Below are 18,765 nucleotides of genomic sequence, written 5' to 3'. Positions count from 1 at the left end.
ATCTTTGCTAATTTGGCCTCACACCCCATAGAGGGAAAATTACTGTAGATTTTCTCACATAATAGACAGTAATGTCCAATTAATATTATTGAATTATTAGTAAACCCGTGGGTAGCGTGCATTTGCCAATAGACTCCACATTAAGGGCCTGATTCAGAGCCGGACGCTCTGACCAGAGCGCTCGCTCTTAATCAGGGCCCTCCTACCTCAACTTGGAGCGGCCTCATGGACGCTCGCATAGCTGTGGGTTACCACCCACAGCTATAGCGAGCGTCCATGATGATGGTCGCTATGGTCAAGACCATCGCGACCATCGGGCTTGCGACGAGACCCTGCGGTAGGGTCTCGCTGCCGCAAGCCCTGGAGTGATTTTGGCTCTATCAGAGCCAAAATCACTCCCACTGACATCACTACTGATTTCTGTGGGGCCGGACTCAGACGGTAGGCGTTCCCATGAGAACGCCTCCGTCTGGCAGCCACGCCCCCGGCACGCCCACCAAAGGGGGCGTGCTGTCACTCACCATCGACAGCACGCCCCCTTTGGTGCGAGACCCCGAGCGACGGATTCCCCGTCGCTCGCTGGGTCTCGCGCATGCGCACGACAGAGCTCCCTCCGTCGTGCGCATACGCACTTAGGCACCATCGACCCGCTTGCGAGCGTATAGCTCTCGCGAGCGGGTCAGAATCAGGCCCTAAGTGCCTGATTCAGAGCCTGACGCTCTGACAGACCGCTCGCTCTGAATCAGGGCCATCCTTCTTGTTTTTCAGAGTAGCCTTCTGGCCGCTCGTATAGCTGTGGGTGACCATAGCGACTATAGCGAGCGGCCAGGAAGATGGTCGCGATGGTCAAGACCATCGCGACCATCGGGCTTGCGACGAGACCCTTGTGGTAACAGAGCCGAAAGCACTCCCACTGGGAACGCCTCCGTCTGGGCAGCCACACCCCTGGCCCGCCCACCAAAGGGGGCGTGCTGTCACTCAACATCGACAGCATGCCCCCTTTGGTACGAGACCCGGAGCGACGGATTGCCCGTTGCTATCCTGGTCTCGCGCATGCGCACTGGGCCGACATCGACCCGCTTGCGAGCGCATAGCGCTCGCGAGCGGGTCTGAATCAGGCCCTGAGTGCTGGAATCTATGGGTTTTCCTGCGTGTCAAGTCCCAGAGGGTGCACTTAACGCAGATTTTTAATTGCAGCCTCAGCCGTGGCTAATTGAATCTACCCCAGCCCTTAGCATTGCCATATATATATATATATATATATATATATATATTTTATTTTTTTTTTTTAATACACATTTAGGGACCCATTTATCCAGGAGTTTTATCATACGCCGGTTCTCACCAAAATTATTATATTTGTTTATTTAATATTTATCTGTAATGTAATGATTGACTAACTTTAATGTATATTGGATATCTGTTCCAGAAATGTATAATGCTGTATTTCTGTGGACTGTACTATAATTTATATTTCTTATGTTTGTAATGCTTCAGTAAAGGAGAAAATATGATAAGAACAAAAAAAAAAAAAAACTCGTTGCGTATAATAAATGGTGCTCCAGCCAATCAGCTCCCAACTGTCATCTGTTTGAAAAATGACAGTTGGGAGCTGATTGGCTGGAGCACCATATATCATACGCAACAAGTTTTAAAACTCATTGCATATGATAAAACTTGTTGATAAATGAGCCCCTTAATATTAAGATAAATGTGATACATATAGCTAAACACATACCAGGCTATTCTCTTAACACCTCTCTGTGCAGAGATTATCAATATAAAAAAAAATATAGAACAGAAAATGCAATGATTACTGTAAGTAATATAGCTATGAGGCACCTCAGACCTGTGATCTGAACAGACCTCCAGCCTCTTGCTCTTATAAGTTCATTATAGAGATGTACTCATCATAATACACAATACATTAGAACTCACTAATTATAAGGGATGACATCAGAACTCACTGCTTATACAGATATTATTTACAGGAGCTTATGCGCATATAAAAATCACTGTCTATTATAAAATGATGTAGTTTATGATAATGAACATTATAAATAGACTGAGGGAGCGAATGGCCATCTTCTGTCCTCATGGTCAGTGTTCCTTATCCAGGTCTCCTGCCATGAGAAGTGATTGCTTTCCACAAACTCCTGGAGGGGGCGGCCCGCCCAGCCCCAGCCTGCCCCCTCCCCCTTTACCTGAGTGCTTGTTTACATTAGGTGAGAGCTGGGAGCCAGCGAGATAAAGGAGCTGGGTGCTCAATGGACCTGCCAGTCAGTCCTCAGCCAGCCAGCTCCCCTCCACCATGGACTCGGCACACTATGCTCTGAAGGCCACAGTAAGCCACATGTGTCACTGCTCTGGAGGTAGCAATGCAGTGCATCCTGGTCAGGCAGAGAGGTAAGCTGCTACAGCAATGGGTGAGGGGGGCTCATTCACACCAATGCATCCTGTAGTATTATTATTAGTAGTATTAGTAGTAGTAGTAGTATTATGTGTCGATGAGTTCAACTTCTACTGCACGATGGGAAAATTGTGCGCCAACGTTGGAAAATTGCAATATGCAATAGGTGTAAGAATAATGTAATAACCTAATGGAGTTTACAAGCATTGACCTGACGCATGCAGACCGCACTGCAAATGTATCGTTGGGATGAATCACAATCTTAAAGCAGAAAAGTTATTGCAATGTAGAGAAATGTAACAAAACGTATTTCATTGAGGAGTCTAAAAGCATCTTTGCGTTGGACGTTATTTATATCTTCATTTTGGCACTATGAGGATGGGTTACTATTACTATAGCTGTAGGTGGCAACGTGCTTGGCAAACCTGTAAATCATCATTTCTTTAAATAAATTCTTCAGACCCGATTGTGCTATAGGTGTGAGCAGACCTCTAATGCGCTGGAATGAGACCCCTTTTATACATTATCCCCCGTGTGCTTTTGTTTGGGATCCATTCTGTCATATTGTTCTGTGTTCTGTATGTAACGAAAGGAGCTATTGTCCAAATTAAATCATGTAGATCTTACAAGGTGTCAAACTCCACGCATTATTTGATTGCAAGCTCTGAGGGTCAGGGCTCTCTTTACCATTTGCCTCAGCTTGAAGTTATGTCAAGTCCGTTTTATTAGTTTCTACAGAACGGATTCAAATGGAAACACTGGAGTGGATCGTAATAATCGTAATAGCAACGGTTTCAAGATGTACATTGTGTAAGGAGCTATATGTTGAAAGTGCCTATAGCAGTGGTTCCCAAACTTTCCTAAATCACAGTGCACTGGAGTATTGCATTTTTTTAATGACATCCCTAGGCCAAAAGTTTCTTATTGAAAAAAAAAAAATTATGATGATGATTATTATTATTTTATATTTATTATTATTTATAATTATTATTTATTAATTAATTATTATTATTATCCGTAATTTACATGGCATCACCAGGGTTCTGCAGCTCCTTAACAAAGTACACAAACAAATGAGCACACAAGAAAAACAGTTATTAACAGTACAAACAATGCAGGACAACTACAGGATTTACAAACATTGCTCCCTAACACCTAAATAAGCAGCAGGGTGTCAGCAACCAAGTTATAGGTGCCATTGTAAATTAAAGTATTAATATGGCAAGAAGAAGCACGTGAGGGACGAGGGCCCTGCTCGTGAGAGCTTACATTCTAAAGGGGAGGGGCAGACAAACAGGGGTGACACAGATGGGCTAGATAGTGAGGAAGGAGCATGGAGTAAATTGTGCTTACCTGCAATCCTTAGGGTCAGTGATATGACGGTGGATAGGTTGGCGCTCCTGCTTGTCCACCTGTTTTATGATTGGCAGATGCCAGCATTGGTTTTGCCTATCAAGTGGACCATAAATAATTTGATTTGGTACTGAATCACCAACCTGTGGCACCCCTGCAAGTGCCCCGCCGCACCCCAGAGTGCCACGGTACACAGTTTGGGAAGCACTGGGCTATAGATTACACATAATGTAGAAATATATATTAGCAATACAGTAGATACATCATTCAGAACCCATATCGTTACCGGCGGAATATACTGTGGAATAATTTAAACAAGCGGAGGACGAGTTCGGAGCTATTCCAGAGGACAGTACCAGATAACCTGTGCCACATATAGGTATACAGACTTGGGGCTCATTCACACCTATTTTCTGTTAATATAGTTTATAGCGGCTAACGGTCTGGAAACTGCATTATAAAATAGAATTAATAGTATTCTGTGGGCTTGTTCTCACAATTTTATTCCATTTAAGGCGCCAGTACAATAGATGATATGGGCGGAGGCGTAATGCGTCAAAAGTGTATATCGACATGCGTTATACCCATTTCCCCAGGGCTTATGTGTGGACGAGCTCTATAGATCCGCACCAACCAGCGAGAGACACTTTTTCCCTGAGCTTTGCTGCAGGACTAATGAAGAAGAAAATAGACATTTTTCTGTAATAGGATCCAACATTACAACATCTATGAGATTTAATAGAAATATCTGTAACTCCCCCCTCCCCCCACCCCTCTACAGGTTAATTATAGGATTAGTGCTGTCGCTATTTCAGCCTAGAGGTGTTCCCAGATCAGCCTTTGAAGTGTAATTCTAAAGAAGCAGAGCTGAAATGTGTTAGATAAATGCTGGTTAATATTACACTTCTTACAGACGTTTATAATACGGCATTTCAGATCTATTTACTTTTTGGGGCGTTGTGGTGGGGACAGTTTTATGTATTTATTTTTCATTAAATCTCTTTAGTTAAGAGCTTTTTTAATGCATGAATGTTCTTCTGTGGTATGTAACAATAAATACATTATACAGCAAGTAAATCCGCACGGCTGACAGCTAAAAAATATAAGCATCTGTGGTTAATGAAGCTGGGAATGGCATGTTTGCTTGTCGTTCCCCAACTTAGTTCAAGTTTTGATGCAGGGAAGAAAAATAAATATATGCAGAAATGAAACATATTTATAACAGACGGTTAATCCCCCAGGAGTTGTGAAGTCTGCACCAGAGAAATGTATTTTCTAAATAGACATTAGGGGGTATATTTACAAAAGTACGGCTTTTTAGAAGTGAAGTTGTTGCCAATAGCAACCAATCAGATTCTACTTATCATGTATCTAGCACCTTCTAGAAGATAATAGCTAGAATCTGATTGGTTGCTATGGGCAACAACTCTACTTAGAAAAAAATCCTTTGGTTACACCTTGTATATTTATATTTTTTTGTCAACATGGCTAGATAGTTATAATGTCTTATCACTGTGTATCGTGGCAATAAGATATTATCAGGCCAGAAACATGCAGGAACACGGGCTTCTTCACAGGCAGCTTTTGCAAATGACAACGGAGGGATTGCAGCCGATATCCCTCTGTACATCCCAGGGATACATCATTTTTGAGGTATCCACCAAAAACAGCTGTTTTCGAGGATCTCTCACAAAATAGTGTTATTAAAACATTTAGCAAAACGTTATAGGTCTGCTAAATGCCCCCAGGCAGGGGCATATCTATAATGGGTCCAGGGTATGCGGGGAACACGGGCCCCTGAGTCCAGGGGACCCGCACCGCACACCCTGGACCCATAATATCACCTCTCCGGAGTCCCACGTCGGTGTTGGCATCCAGCGCTGTAAAACGACTGGAAAGTGGCCGTCGTGGCCATTTTCACGGTGATCTGTGCATACATTAGAGACTCTGGGCACTCTCTAGTGCTCAGAGTCTATAACTCCGGCGCTGCCGGCTGTCAGGCGGTGAGGAGGGGGCTCGTGTCGGAGACTGCACACGGGCCCCCTCCTCTCTAGAAACACCCCTGCCCCCAGGACTTACAGATGGGCCCACGTACACCTATCCGCCAAATAGCCATATTTGGGGCGCCACGGACATGCATCTAGCCACAAACTTTTTCCTCCAAATATTTGTCTTATTTCCATCACTAATGCAACAAAAGTACAACGTACGGGTACCTTGGCTATTGGCGCTGGCAGTGCGTGGAGAACCGATGCAGGTGAGCTGCGCCATGCTATTCATGCCACGTATCCTTGTGCTTAATCTACGACTTTATACCAATTTCTCTGCCACAAAAATACTAAAATCAAATGCCTAAGCCACTATAAGCGACTTCAGATACAGCTACGATGCGAATAAGAAGCTAAATTAAGAAATAAATATCAAAGTCCGGGCATCACTACCCGTGGCGGAGCATCTGATTCGCACCACATGTCTCGCTCCACATATAAAGTATAGGTGTATAAGGACACGTTTGTATATCACGTTTGCAAAAATTACAATTTTAACTTTTGAGCTATGACATTTTCAGTGCTTCTTTTTGAAATGCTCTCAATATTCATTAAATTGCTCCTTGAAACTTATTTGGAATTTTTGTGAAAAAAAAATTGCAAATTGCTATATTTTAGTTAGTGAAGAAATGTTAGCAACATTCACAATTTCCCCAACAGAATAAACTTTGTGTAGTCCTATTCATTTTCTTGGAAATATCGTAATAGGAATTAAGAGGAAAATAAAATGCAGTTTAATATATCTCTAGTGTTAAAAGGCAATAATATGATTTACAAAGATTTCTGTTCCACCCCTTCATTTTTGCTAAATTGTTTAAAATTTCCCTACAGGTCAGGATGGTGTTTTATTACATCTATAGCAATGAGAAGAATGATATTAACCCGGATGAACTGTTCATTGCCATTCATTTCTTTTACTAGTAACCCCACTCTCTGGAGACCCTGGTTGTCCCCATTTGGAGATAGAGAATCGGAGACACAGCAGAGCTTGCTGGTAAGTGGGATTGCTCAGTAAGCTCAGGCAATGTTAATATGATAAACAGCAGTAAATGGGCGTTATTTTTACATTACCTGACACTTCTGCCAACTGCAACATTCATGGTCTGAACTTTTTGAATTTTTCTTTGGAAAAGGAAACAAAGAGATTTTGCCCTCTATGTAAAGACCCCGTTATAGTGCACTTAGACAAGCAGAGACAGCACAAGTTAAAGCAATTACTGTTTTGCCTGTGCCATATTCCAATCACTGCATGTATAAGTCAGCTACGAGCACTGGGCCTGATTCAGAGCCGCTCGTAAGCGGCCGCTCGTTCGTTCCGAGCGATGTTCGCACATCTGCGTATGCGTATGGGTTGTAATACGCATGCGCGAACCAGTCAGTTCGGCCAGAATTCGTGTGCTCCCAAAATAGCGAATGCCTGCTAATTTGAGTGACAGAATGAGGCGTTTGTGGGTGGTAACAGGGGAAGGTGCTCGAAAACGGGGAGTGGAGATCCGAACGCAGGCGTGCCAAACGGTCAAAACGGGCGTTTTAAAGGTGTGCATAATTAACAAAGCAGCGTCATCGACCACGTCACTTGGTTGTTTTTTAGCCTGAACTGCTCGCATGATTGCGGTAGGAAAAAGCTACCACAAGAATAGCGAGCAGTTCAGACGCCGGTCGATGTACTCGATTAATCTAATAAATAGCGGAGACGTATGATGCGAGCGGCCAGGGGGCGTTTTTTTCAAAATAGCGACCGCATGTATTGTTCGCTCATTCAGACATAGAGGCGTCAACAGACCGCAAAGAGCAAGCGCTTGATTTAAATAGCCGGCCACTTTTTCAGAACGACCGTCCGCAAATAGCGTCCGGCTCTGAATCAGACCCACTGTCCTTTCCAGCATGTGTCTGTGGGACTATGCCAGTTATAGCGTAACATATCTTGTGTGAAGTATATACGAAATTTATCAGATTTACCTTATAAATATAATATAAATATAAAAAAAATATTTATTTCTATTTTAACCCCCAATCTTTTTTTTCCGGAAACTATTTTGTTTTTCTATTTGAGGCAGAAATATATATATATATATAAAAAATTTGTTCTTTGACTTAGAGAACGAATGATCAATTAATCTGTTTGACCACAAATTGTAAATTTCCCCTGAAAAGTGAGCCTGTCCCTGATTGCAGCCTGGTCCCATTGTATTTGTGACTGGAGGTAGGGCAGGCTGTGTTTGTAGTGTGTGACCCATCCTGATATTACATAGAGAAAGGATGTCCAAGTCACAGGCAGACAATAGGATTTCCCTATAGTGCCTGCAGTCAGACTATGAGGTGCTGCTGTGTTATGGGGCATGCACAGGTAGCCCTCGGGTTACACCAAATCCCTCCACAATAGAAGCATTTCTGTACTTCTCCTCTCCTAATGTTCCAGATCAAAGTTAGAGTGTTTGTGACAGCTCTCCAGGACATTCTGTGACTTATAGTTCTACAACAGCTGGAGAGTCACTGGTTGCCTTTGCCTGCTTTTTTTTTTCTTCTTCAATTGAATATTTATTGTAATTGTGCTTATTTTATTTGCAGCGAGGCACCGCAGATGGGGAAAACTGCATTGCCAGTACCAAGGGGGCGCTGGGATTTCAGCATCCTGTGCGGTAAGTTCCAATTCTCGCACCCGGTGCTCATAGGGGGAGATGGGAGCGGCGGCCGCCTTTACCGCTCCCAGATACTCTATAAATGTAATACGTGACTTTGCCGGGTTGGTCCTACAATTAGGTGAAACTAGGCAGTTAGTGGTACGGGCAAAACACTGAATGAGTGACGTAACGTCTATGGGGTGCCCCACATAGGGCCTGATTTATCACGGATCGCAACTGCAACAGCGTATGCAGATCGGTCGATGGAGCGCATAGGTAAGCTTCGTAGTGCGCGCGCATGAGTTAGCATTGTGTTTGCCCTGCAATCACTCAACCAAAAAGAAAGCCATCGCAGAGTGAGTGACAGGAGGTCAGCGTTGGGGGGGGGGGGTGTGACGGGGGAGCAGACGGAGAAATGCAGGCGCGTCTGTTCGTTTGAACACCGTTGCATGGGCGTACATAAATTAGCCATATACGTAGCTTGAGTACTCCCTGGGTGCGACGAGGTGAGTAAGGTCAGACATGTTACTCAATGTTACCGATTTATACGCAGGACTGCAAGGTATTACGGATGTACGTCTCTATGCTGGCTGTGCGACGGCTTTGCGAATGTATTCATTAGCATATTTTCGCAGTAGCGATCCGTAGTGAATCAGGCACTGACACAGAGGAGAATTAGCCGGCAGCTTCTTACCTGTTACATTGCCGTCTGCTAGACTTCCACGTCTGTGTTGAGCTGGGAGGTCGCGTTATGTTGCCACAGCCCAGTGCCACACTCCCAATGTGGGAAGCATAGTCTGCTGAGCGTACCTTCTCCCAGTTAAAGAGGCAACGGGTGTGGCACAGTGCTAGCGGAATCAGTATGTAATACCGCCTAACCCTCCTGGAGGGGGTGCCTAACCCTAAGTCCCCCTGGGAGCCCTAAAACCTAACCCTCCCCCTCGCGCGGCTGTCCGTGCCCGGCTTACCTTCGTTCGGTATGCCGGGCGTCGGGCTTCCGGCGTAGGTCTAATAACAGGCGTCGGGATTTCGACACCTGTCATTAGTACCTTGCCGGGATTAGACAGTCGGGAAGCCGGCGGTCGGCATTTCGACCGTCGGCTTCCTGACTGCATCCCGTGCTAGAAGCTGTAGCACTGTAACGTGGCATTTCACATGCAGATACACAGGCAGTCACACACAGATTATGGGCATGTTGCATATCATTTTAATCAGCAGAAGCTGCTTGTGCATCCTATTCACATAAGACGCATTTGAAGGTAAAGTTGCAAAAAAAAAAACGCTTAGCGCTACCGAGTAACACCGGGGCATGATGCGACTAAAAGGGCTGTTTAACGCGCAAGGAAGTAAGATGTATGTGGGCACGTCTCTACTGATGGAAATTATATTTTCTAATTGTTCTCTGTCTTTGTATGGAAAAGGCTATACATGCCCAAATCGAAGAAGGAGGAATATTTACAGCAGATGGGGAAGAAAGTTCTCGCCAGTTTCCCAGTTCAAGCCACCATAGACTTCTATAACGACGATTCGGAATCAGAGGATGAGGACTACGAGATGGACTTTTGTAACTATTTCCGGCATTACCAAAGTGTTCAAGGAAAAGAGCTTGGAAACAGCATGGAAGAGAATCCACCATATTCGTCAGTCACTCAGCCCAACAGCCAGTAAGGTTATGGTAAACTGGGCTGGAAGAAGTCAAAATGGCCGCTCATGGGGTTCTCCATGTCTGGCAGTGTCATAGGGCATGTGAGGAGAAGCCATCTTGTTTGAGCCCACAATTTGGCAAGTCAAAAAGAAATCTCCTCTGGTTTTGTGTAACAATGCTATTTTTTTTTTATATCATAGCAGTGAGCGTGTGATTACCTTCTGTTTTAAGAAGACATTTTATGGCATCAGTCATTCACAAGATATTACCTACGTGAACTGTGTAACATGGCTGCACCTAAAGCTACAATATTGCACTGAGGGAAATCTTGGGGGTGCAGGACACCTGGATTATGGATAAACACCTCTGGGCGCTTCCGTTTTCCTGACGTAGATCAAGCGATAGCAACATACAATGCACACTTACATGAAACCTGTTCATTCGCCCAGAAGGCATTCGCTGATGTGGGACCCACTTATCTTTTTTGCACTCCTGGGGGGTACATTTACTAAAATGCGGATTTCTAGAAGTGGAGATGTTGCCCACAGCAACCAATCAAATTCTACAAATCATTTATTTAGCACCTTCTAGAAGATAATAGCTAGAATCTGATTGGTTGCTATGGGCAACATCTCCACTTCTAAAAACCCGCACTTTAGTAAATATACCCCCTGTAATTTTTATTTGTATATACTGTATTTTGTATATCGTGCAGTTATTTTATTGTAAATATGACAAAAATGTATATGGCATTGCATGCTTTATACTGAAATGTATTAAATGAATGAGAAACATTAGATTTAATGGTATATTTGTAAACTAAATTAGGTTTATGATGCTCATTTTTAATGCACAAACATTTAAAACAACAAATAATCAAGAAAATGTTTTAAATATAAATCATTCGCCATAACAAAAGACTTGTGCACACTATGGACGGTGTGTAGTCAGGAAGCCGACAGTGAAATCCCGGTATGGGACTAATGATAGGCGTCTAAATACCGACGCCTATCATTAGCCCCACGCTGAAATCCTGATGCCCGGCATACCGAACGTAGGTGAGCTGGGCGTCGGAAGCGAATAGCCCCGGGGAGGGGGGGGGGTTAGGTTTAGGGTCTCCCGGGGGGACTTAGGGTTAGGCTAGGGGAAGGGGGGGTTAGGGTCAGGCACCCCCAGGGGGAGTTTAGGGATAGGCACCCCCTCGGGAGGGTTAGGTTTAGTGTGTGGGGAGTGGGGCAGGGGCGTATCTATAATGGGTGCAGGGTGTGCGGGGAACACAGGCCTCTGGGTCCAGGGGGGCCCCACTCCGCACACCCTGCACCCATAATATTACTTACTTCTCCGAAGTCCCACGTCAGCGCGGGTGTCCGGCGCTGTTTAATACGACTGCAAAATGGCCGCGACGGCCATTTTCTCATCGTTTGCGCATGCGCAGTACAGGGGAAGAGGCCGCCACGGCCATTTTCCCGGTGACCTGTGCATACACTATAGACTGTGGGCACACACTAGTGTCCAGAGTCTATTACTCCGACACTGGCCTCGCACAGCTCAGTGCGCTGCCAGCCGCCGGGCGGAGAGGAGGGGGCCCGTGTCGGAGATTGCACATGGGCCCCCTTCTCTCTAGAAGCGCCCCTGGAGGGGTTGGGGTTAAGTTTAGGTATCCCTGGGGGGGAGGTTAGGGGTTGCTATGGGCAACATCTCCATTTATGAAAAAACCGCACTTTAGTAAATATACCCCCTAATGTGTTCAAACCACGCCTGGATCTGCCCAACTCACACACAAAACAGCCCACACACCTCCCATAGTATGCAAGGCCACTTCCCTATACACTGATGAAGTTTTTTCTGTCCCAAGAAAATCAGGACTGCTGGCTGGTATGTTTTATTGGTTTTACAACTATTTTTAATGTTTATTATAAAATACCAGTTAGTATGAAAAATACATACATTTGCAGCACAGTGGTTAGTATTGCTGCCTCAGCATTTGGATAATAGGCACAATTTAAGCAATATTGTAGCCACATGTACAGGAAGCCATTGTGTTTAATAATGCATACATAACACAATGAGAGCACTGGGGGTCATTCAGACCCGCTCACGAGCAAAGTACGCTCGCAAGCGGGTCGATGTTGCCCCACTGTGCATGCACACGACGGAGGGAGCTCCGTCGTGCGCATGCGCGAGACCCGTACTGCGACAGCCAAGCTGTCGCTCCGGGTCTCGCACACCAAAGGGGGCGTGCTGTCGATGGTGACTGACAGCACGCCCCCTTTGGTGGGCGTGCCGGGGGCGTGGCTGCCAGACGGAGGCGTTCCCATGGGAACGCCTACCGTCTGAAGCCGGCCCCACTGACATCAGTAATGATGTCAGTGGGAGTAATTTTGGCTCTGATAGAGCCAAAATCACTCCTGGGCTTGCGGCAGCGAGACCCTACCGCAGGGTCTCGTCGCAAGCCCGATGGTCGCGATGGTCAAAGACCATTGCGACCATCTTTTTGGCCGCTCGCATATACTGTGGGTGGTCACCCACAGCTATGCGAGCGGCCAGGAGGCCGCTCCATTTTCAGGTAGGAGGGCACTGATTCAGAGCGAGCGCTCTGGTCAGAGCGTTCAGCTCTGAATCAGGCCCACTGTGCAAAGCATTAACACCGCTTAATAGTGGGCTGGGGGGTTTACGATCGGTGACTCCCTGACCTAGCAACACTCTGAAATTTCTTTACTGCTACGCAGTAGAACCTACGTTCCTGGAGATTCAAATCGTGTTGACCCAAATGTAATAGCCTGTGATTTGCAGATATCGGCTCGTGTGTATGCCCCTTAATAGCCTGTGATTTGTAGATATTGGTGATGTAGCCGCAAGATTTAAGGGGTCTATTTACTAGGCAGTGCTAGGAGACAGAGTGAAAAGTGATAAGAAAGTGATAAGGTGCCAGCCAATCAGCTCCCAACTGCCATCTCACAGGCTGTGTTTGAAAAATGACAGTTAGGAGCTGATTGGCTGGCACCTTATCACTTTCTTATCACTTTTCACTCTGTCTCCTAACACTGCTTAGTAAATAGACCCCTAAATCTGTCATGTGGGTACAAAAAACTGCCCTAAACTTACTGCTACTATAAATCTAGCAGCTATATTGCCAAAATCACAGCAACGATAGCAAATCGCAGGCATTTACATTTGGGTAGCCTGCGACCGGCCTGTGGTCAGGGGGGGGATTCGTTCCCCTGTGCTGAAAACAGCGGAAACAGATCCGAACTTAACAAGTATGTGAGATGGAAATACTGGATGAGACAGATATACACAGACAGATTGGATGAGACAGATATAAACAGACAGACTGCAGGAGACAGAGAAAGCGATATAGACAGACAGACAGACCTTCTGGATGAGATAGAGAGAGTGGTATAGACAGACAGTCTGGAGAAGACAGGGCCTTATTATTCAGATGTGGACGGAGGTGCTGCGCAGGGTCTGTGACGCAGTATGTCAGTCTGCTGGTTAGGGGCGGGGAGGGGGAGGCGACTGCCTCCATTTCTCAAAATGGAGGCTAGTTATTGCTATTGTGTGGGAGGGACGAATCCAGGATCTACGTTGGAGGACAGAGATTTCTGAGTCTCTATGTTGTACCTGCGTCGGCCGGCTCGCGTGACCCTATGGATCATGCAGCCGGCCGATGGTGTTGCAGATGAGCCAATGCTGTCTCCTAGGTCGCAGCACGGATCACTAATGCAAGCAGGAGGCGTGACGGCGCCTGCTGCATTACCATATTACAGCTATCGCAGCTGCTTCCATGTAGTCAGCAGTGACAGCAACTCCGTCCCCATCTCACTCAGGCCCAGAGAGCGATGACAGAGAGGCTGCAGGAGACAGACAGAGAGGCTAGAGAAGACAGACAGAGAGGCTGGAGGAGACAGAGAGGCTGGAGGAGACAGACAGAGAAAGCGATATAGACAAACAGAGAGGCTGGATGAGACAGACAGAAAAAACTATATAGACAGACAGAGAGGCTGGAGGAGTCAGAGAGGCTGGAGGAGACAGACAGAGAGGCTAGAGAAGACAGACAGAGAGGTTGGAGGAGACAGAGAGGCTGGAGGAGACAGACAGAGAGGCTGGAGGAGAAAGACAGAGAGGTTGGAGGAGACAGACAGAGAGGTTGGAGGAGACAGACAGAGAGGCTGAAGGAGACAGACAGAGAGGTTGGAGGAGACAGAGAGGCTGGAGGAGACAGACAGAGAGGCTGGAGGAGAAAGACAGAGAGGTTGGAGGAGACAGACAGAGAGGCTGAAGGAGACAGACAGAGAGGCTGGAGGAGACAGACAGAGAGGTTGGAGGAGACAGACAGAGAGGCTGAAGGAGACAGACAGAGAGGCTGGAGGAGACAGACAGAGAGGTTGGAGGAGACAGACAGAGAGGCTGGAGGAGACAGACAGAGAAAGCGATATAGACAAACAGAGAGGCTGGATGAGACAAACAGAAAAAACTATATAGACAGACAGAGAGGCTGGAGGAGACAGACAGAGAGGCTGGAGGAGACAGGCAGAGAGACTGGAAGAGACAGACAGAGAAAGCAATATAGACAGACAGAGAGGCTGGAGGAGACAGATACAGAAAACGATATAGACAGACAGAGGCTGGCGGAGACAGACAGAGAAAACAATATAGACAGACAGGGAGGCTGGATGAGACAGACAGAGAAAGCGATATAGACAGAGAAGCTGGATGAGACAGACAGAGAGGCTGGAGGAGACAGAGAAAGCGATATAGACAGACAGATGGATTATCCCTGAACACAGGGCCTGATTCAGAGCCGCTCGTAAGCGGCCGCTCGTTCGCTCCGAGCGATGTTCGCACAACTGCGCATGCGTATGGGTCATAATGCGCATGCGCCAACCAGTCATTGCGGTCAGAAATCGAGCGCTCGCAAAATAGCGAGTGCCTGCTAATTTGAGTGACAGAGTGAGGCGTTTGTGGGTGGTAACAGGGGAAGGTGCTTGAAAACGGGGAGTGGATCCGAATGCAGGCGTGCCAAACGGTCAAAACGGGCGTTTTAAGGGTGTGCATAATTAACAAAGCAGCGTCATCGGCCACGTCACTTGGTTGTTTCTTAGCCTGAACTGTTCGCATAATTGCGGTAGGAAAATCCAACCACAAGCACTGCGAGCAGTTCAGACGCCTTTCGATGTACTCGATTAATCTAATAAATTGCGGAGATGACGTAGGATGCGAGCGGCCAGGGGGCGTCTTTACAAAATAGCGAGCGCATCTTTCATTCACTCGCTCAGACATAGAGGCGACAACAGACCGCAAAGAGCGAGCGCTCAATTTAAATAGCCGGCCCCTTTTCTGAACGAGCGAGCGCAAATAGCGTCCGGCTCTGAATCAGGCCCACAGTCGCCATTGAGGAAAATGGAGACTGCAGTCCTTAAATTTCCCCGTTACCTAAACCCGGTGGAAACAGCTATCTCTGTACGGTTTTAGCAATAATAAATCAATAAATGAATGTGTCCCTGAGGAGACCGTAGGGATGTCGGCGATTATTGAACAGGGGTGCTGTGGTGAATGTTTTTTTTTACCAGTATAGTGTTGCAGGACCTGCTGGTACTATGTATATAAAGTCCTTATTGCCAGTTATTTATTAGGGCCAGCAAAGGGTTAACTCCTATGGATGTCAGGATGTGGAGTAAATGGCTGCTGGTGGCTCTTGAGAACCAGACAACTCTCTGTTTACAAACTCCTGGGAAAGGAAAAGCACTAGGAGCAAGAAGAGGAAATTAATGAAGCAGAACTACAGATGAGAATTTTTTTTTTTGGGGGGGGGGGGGGGGGGATAATATGAATGGTGACCATCTGCTCCATCCAGCATGTGAGCGGTTATAACAAATACACAGTAAGCCGTCACCGCAAATAGTGTATTAGTATAACATCCTATACATTATATTCCTGCAGATTGTAAGCTTGCGGCGGGCATGGCCCCTCTCACTTTTCTGTCTCTTTATTAATACCCAGGAGGGGGAAATCTTCTAAGCAGCTGGTCTAGAAACCAATGGGCACTGCCAGGAGTTTTGTGGTTTGAAATACATCAATTACTAATCATGTGACTTCACGCTGTATTTAACCTGCCGGTGATGACCATCGTGTTCTAAGCCCTGATCAGCTCCCGCAATCCCGCCACAACAAGACATCTTGTTTTTTTTAAATGTAATATGCAAAGATAAGCAAAAGTATTAATGTAAAATCCAACATTAGCGCTTCAGCCAAGGCTGGTATTGGGGGTACCACTAGGCTTTTCCAACCAGAGCTGATGGCACTATAGCAGGGGGACAATCGGATGGAGTCCCCCACCATAGTGGCAACCAGAGCCGTAATTAGACTTTTTGGTGCCCTGTGCCAGAAAGAGCATTGGCGCCCCCCCCTCATTTTTCAAAGGGACATAATGCACCCAAAAAAGGGCCATGGTTTCATGGGGAAGGGCCAGGGAAGAGATAGGGTAGGCCAGGAGATGCTGGGGATGAAATAAGAGGAAGCTACAAGCTAGAATGATAATAAACAGAAATTTGACAGGCCCAAACAGCGTCCCCTGACCTGTGGTGCCCTGTGCGATGGCACCGGCTGCAGTACCCTAGCTACGGCCCTGGTGGCAATCTGCCCTAGGCCGTTCAGCACAGGGTTGGTATCCCTAGGGTAATGGTGTCCATAAAAAAAAAAAAAAAAAAAAAACATCTAGCCCTGACTCTTCCCACAAACTTTTGTGTATTTGAAATGTATGGGAGCACTCTGATTGGTCAGAGCAAAGCAGCTGCCATTTTCTATCCTTCTGCCAGTATGATGGGGAGGAGGAAGGGCATTTTTCACCTATTCCTTCAGTAATTTTGGGTAACAAAAGACAAGAGAAGCCAAATGAGGTGCCATGGCGTCTCTGGGTCAGCCAGGCTCTGACAGGACAATGTCACTGATCTGCACTGACAGAATATTGTATTTCTTTCACCAGGATGTAATTGATCTCTGGTCCCTCTCACGTCATATCAGTGCCTGTCACAATCTGCTTGTCTCACAGTCACGTGATCATCACCTTCACTGCAGGTGACTACAGCCTGAGCCGAGACAGCTATCCCAGGCTACCTGACAGCAATAACCCATCCACAGGTAGCTGCTCCTTGTGACCCCTTCTCTCTATGATGGATGGCCCAAGGGTCACGTCCAGTCACCCAGGTCACCGTCTTGATCATTCACACGGTTGTCATCACGAACTGAAATAGCTCCTAACACGCAGTGATGATATCCCCCCTCATATCTCAGAGCTAATATATGCGATTTGGATTAATTAAATAAAAAATAGATATACCAGAAAAAAAAAAACATTGGGGGGATATATTCACCAAGCGCACTCCCGATACCCGGGCAATTCAATGGCATATGACAAGTTACGGACTTGGCAGCAATGTTGCACATTAACTCTGCACAGTGTGATCTATGTGAAGTTGATGAAAGTGAGGGGTAATCATTCCGAACTCCTGAAATGATAGCAGGACAGTGTAGAGGCTGGTAGTGACCGTAAGCAAAGGATCGGAGGCTATATGGCGTCAAAGGGGTATATTTACTAAAGTGAGAGATTTTACAAGTGGAGATGTTGCCCATAGCAACCAATCAGATTCTAGCTATATCTTCTAGAAGGTGCTAGTTAAATGTTAAGTAGAATCTGATTGGTTGCTATGGGCAACATCTCCACTTCTAAAAACTCTCACTTTAGTAAATATATCCCAAAGGGTTGATTTGTGCAACTTTTATGAATGTTGGGAAAATTACAGCCAGACAGTGTCTTTTAGTAAATACAGGACGGGATGCGGGAAAGAATGCGCAAAGGCCAGCTCTCTTGGTAAGAGCGTCCCTTTGTGATGGACAGACTTCCGTGTCTATGACCCAGAAGCCCCTCTGGCGCCCTTCTGTGCATGCGCAGGAGGACACAAGCACCGCGGGGGGTGTTAGGAGGGATCCGATTGGATTCCTCTCACAGGACTCTGTGGATAGAAGCCCATAGGCTTCTATAGGGTAATGCCATCAGGAGATGGCGTTACCCATCGCAACCAAGCCCCAGGGTGCATCACATTCTGGGGCTTGGTGCATATGAGAAATGTGGTCAAACCCCCAGAATGCAATGCGCATTTCTCCCTTTGTTGCATCCCGCACAAAGTGTTTTGGCATTAAAATGTCTCTATAGTCACTTCTAAATATGTACAGTATATACAAATGTGTAAAGTTGTAAGAAAACACATGAAACTCCCATCTGCAAGCTCAATCATCCATTTCCCATTAATAGAACACCTTACATACATGTCCCCTCATCATTACACCTCTACGTCCCACAGCATTGCACCTGTCCTTACATACATGTCCTTACATCATTACACATCTAAATACAGGTCCCTCATCATTATACCTCTACAGACATGTCCCCACATCATTACACCTCTACATACATGTCCCACATAATTTAAAACTACACATACTAGTGTTCCACATCATTACACCTCCACATGTATGTCCCACATCATTACACCTCTACATATGTCCCACATCATTACACCTCTACATATGTCCCACATCATTACATCTCTACAGACACGTCCCACATCATTACACCTCTACATACATGTCCCACATCATTACACCTCTACATACATGTCCCACATCATT

General features: G+C 46.1%; 1 protein-coding gene across 1 annotated transcript; it reads left to right on the top strand.

Moving 5' to 3' along the window:
* Window positions 1–2,235: 2,235 nt before the first annotated feature.
* Window positions 2,236–10,860, top strand: RIPPLY3 (ripply transcriptional repressor 3). Its single transcript, XM_088443124.1, has 4 exons — window positions 2,236–2,406; window positions 6,733–6,805; window positions 8,380–8,450; window positions 9,854–10,860. Exons 1-4 carry the CDS (start codon window positions 2,312–2,314, stop codon window positions 10,098–10,100), a joined length of 486 nt encoding a protein of 161 aa, XP_088299250.1. The 5' UTR covers window positions 2,236–2,311; the 3' UTR covers window positions 10,101–10,860.
* The last annotated feature ends 7,905 nt before the right edge of the window (window positions 10,861–18,765 follow it).

This window comes from Taudactylus pleione, unplaced genomic scaffold (assembly GCF_031769625.1).
Source record: "Taudactylus pleione unplaced genomic scaffold, aTauple2 ptg000327l, whole genome shotgun sequence".
Lineage (NCBI taxonomy): Eukaryota > Metazoa > Chordata > Amphibia > Anura > Myobatrachidae > Taudactylus > Taudactylus pleione.
The sequence above is the reverse complement of the archived record's forward strand: the minus strand, read 5'-3'. Positions and strand labels throughout refer to the sequence as shown.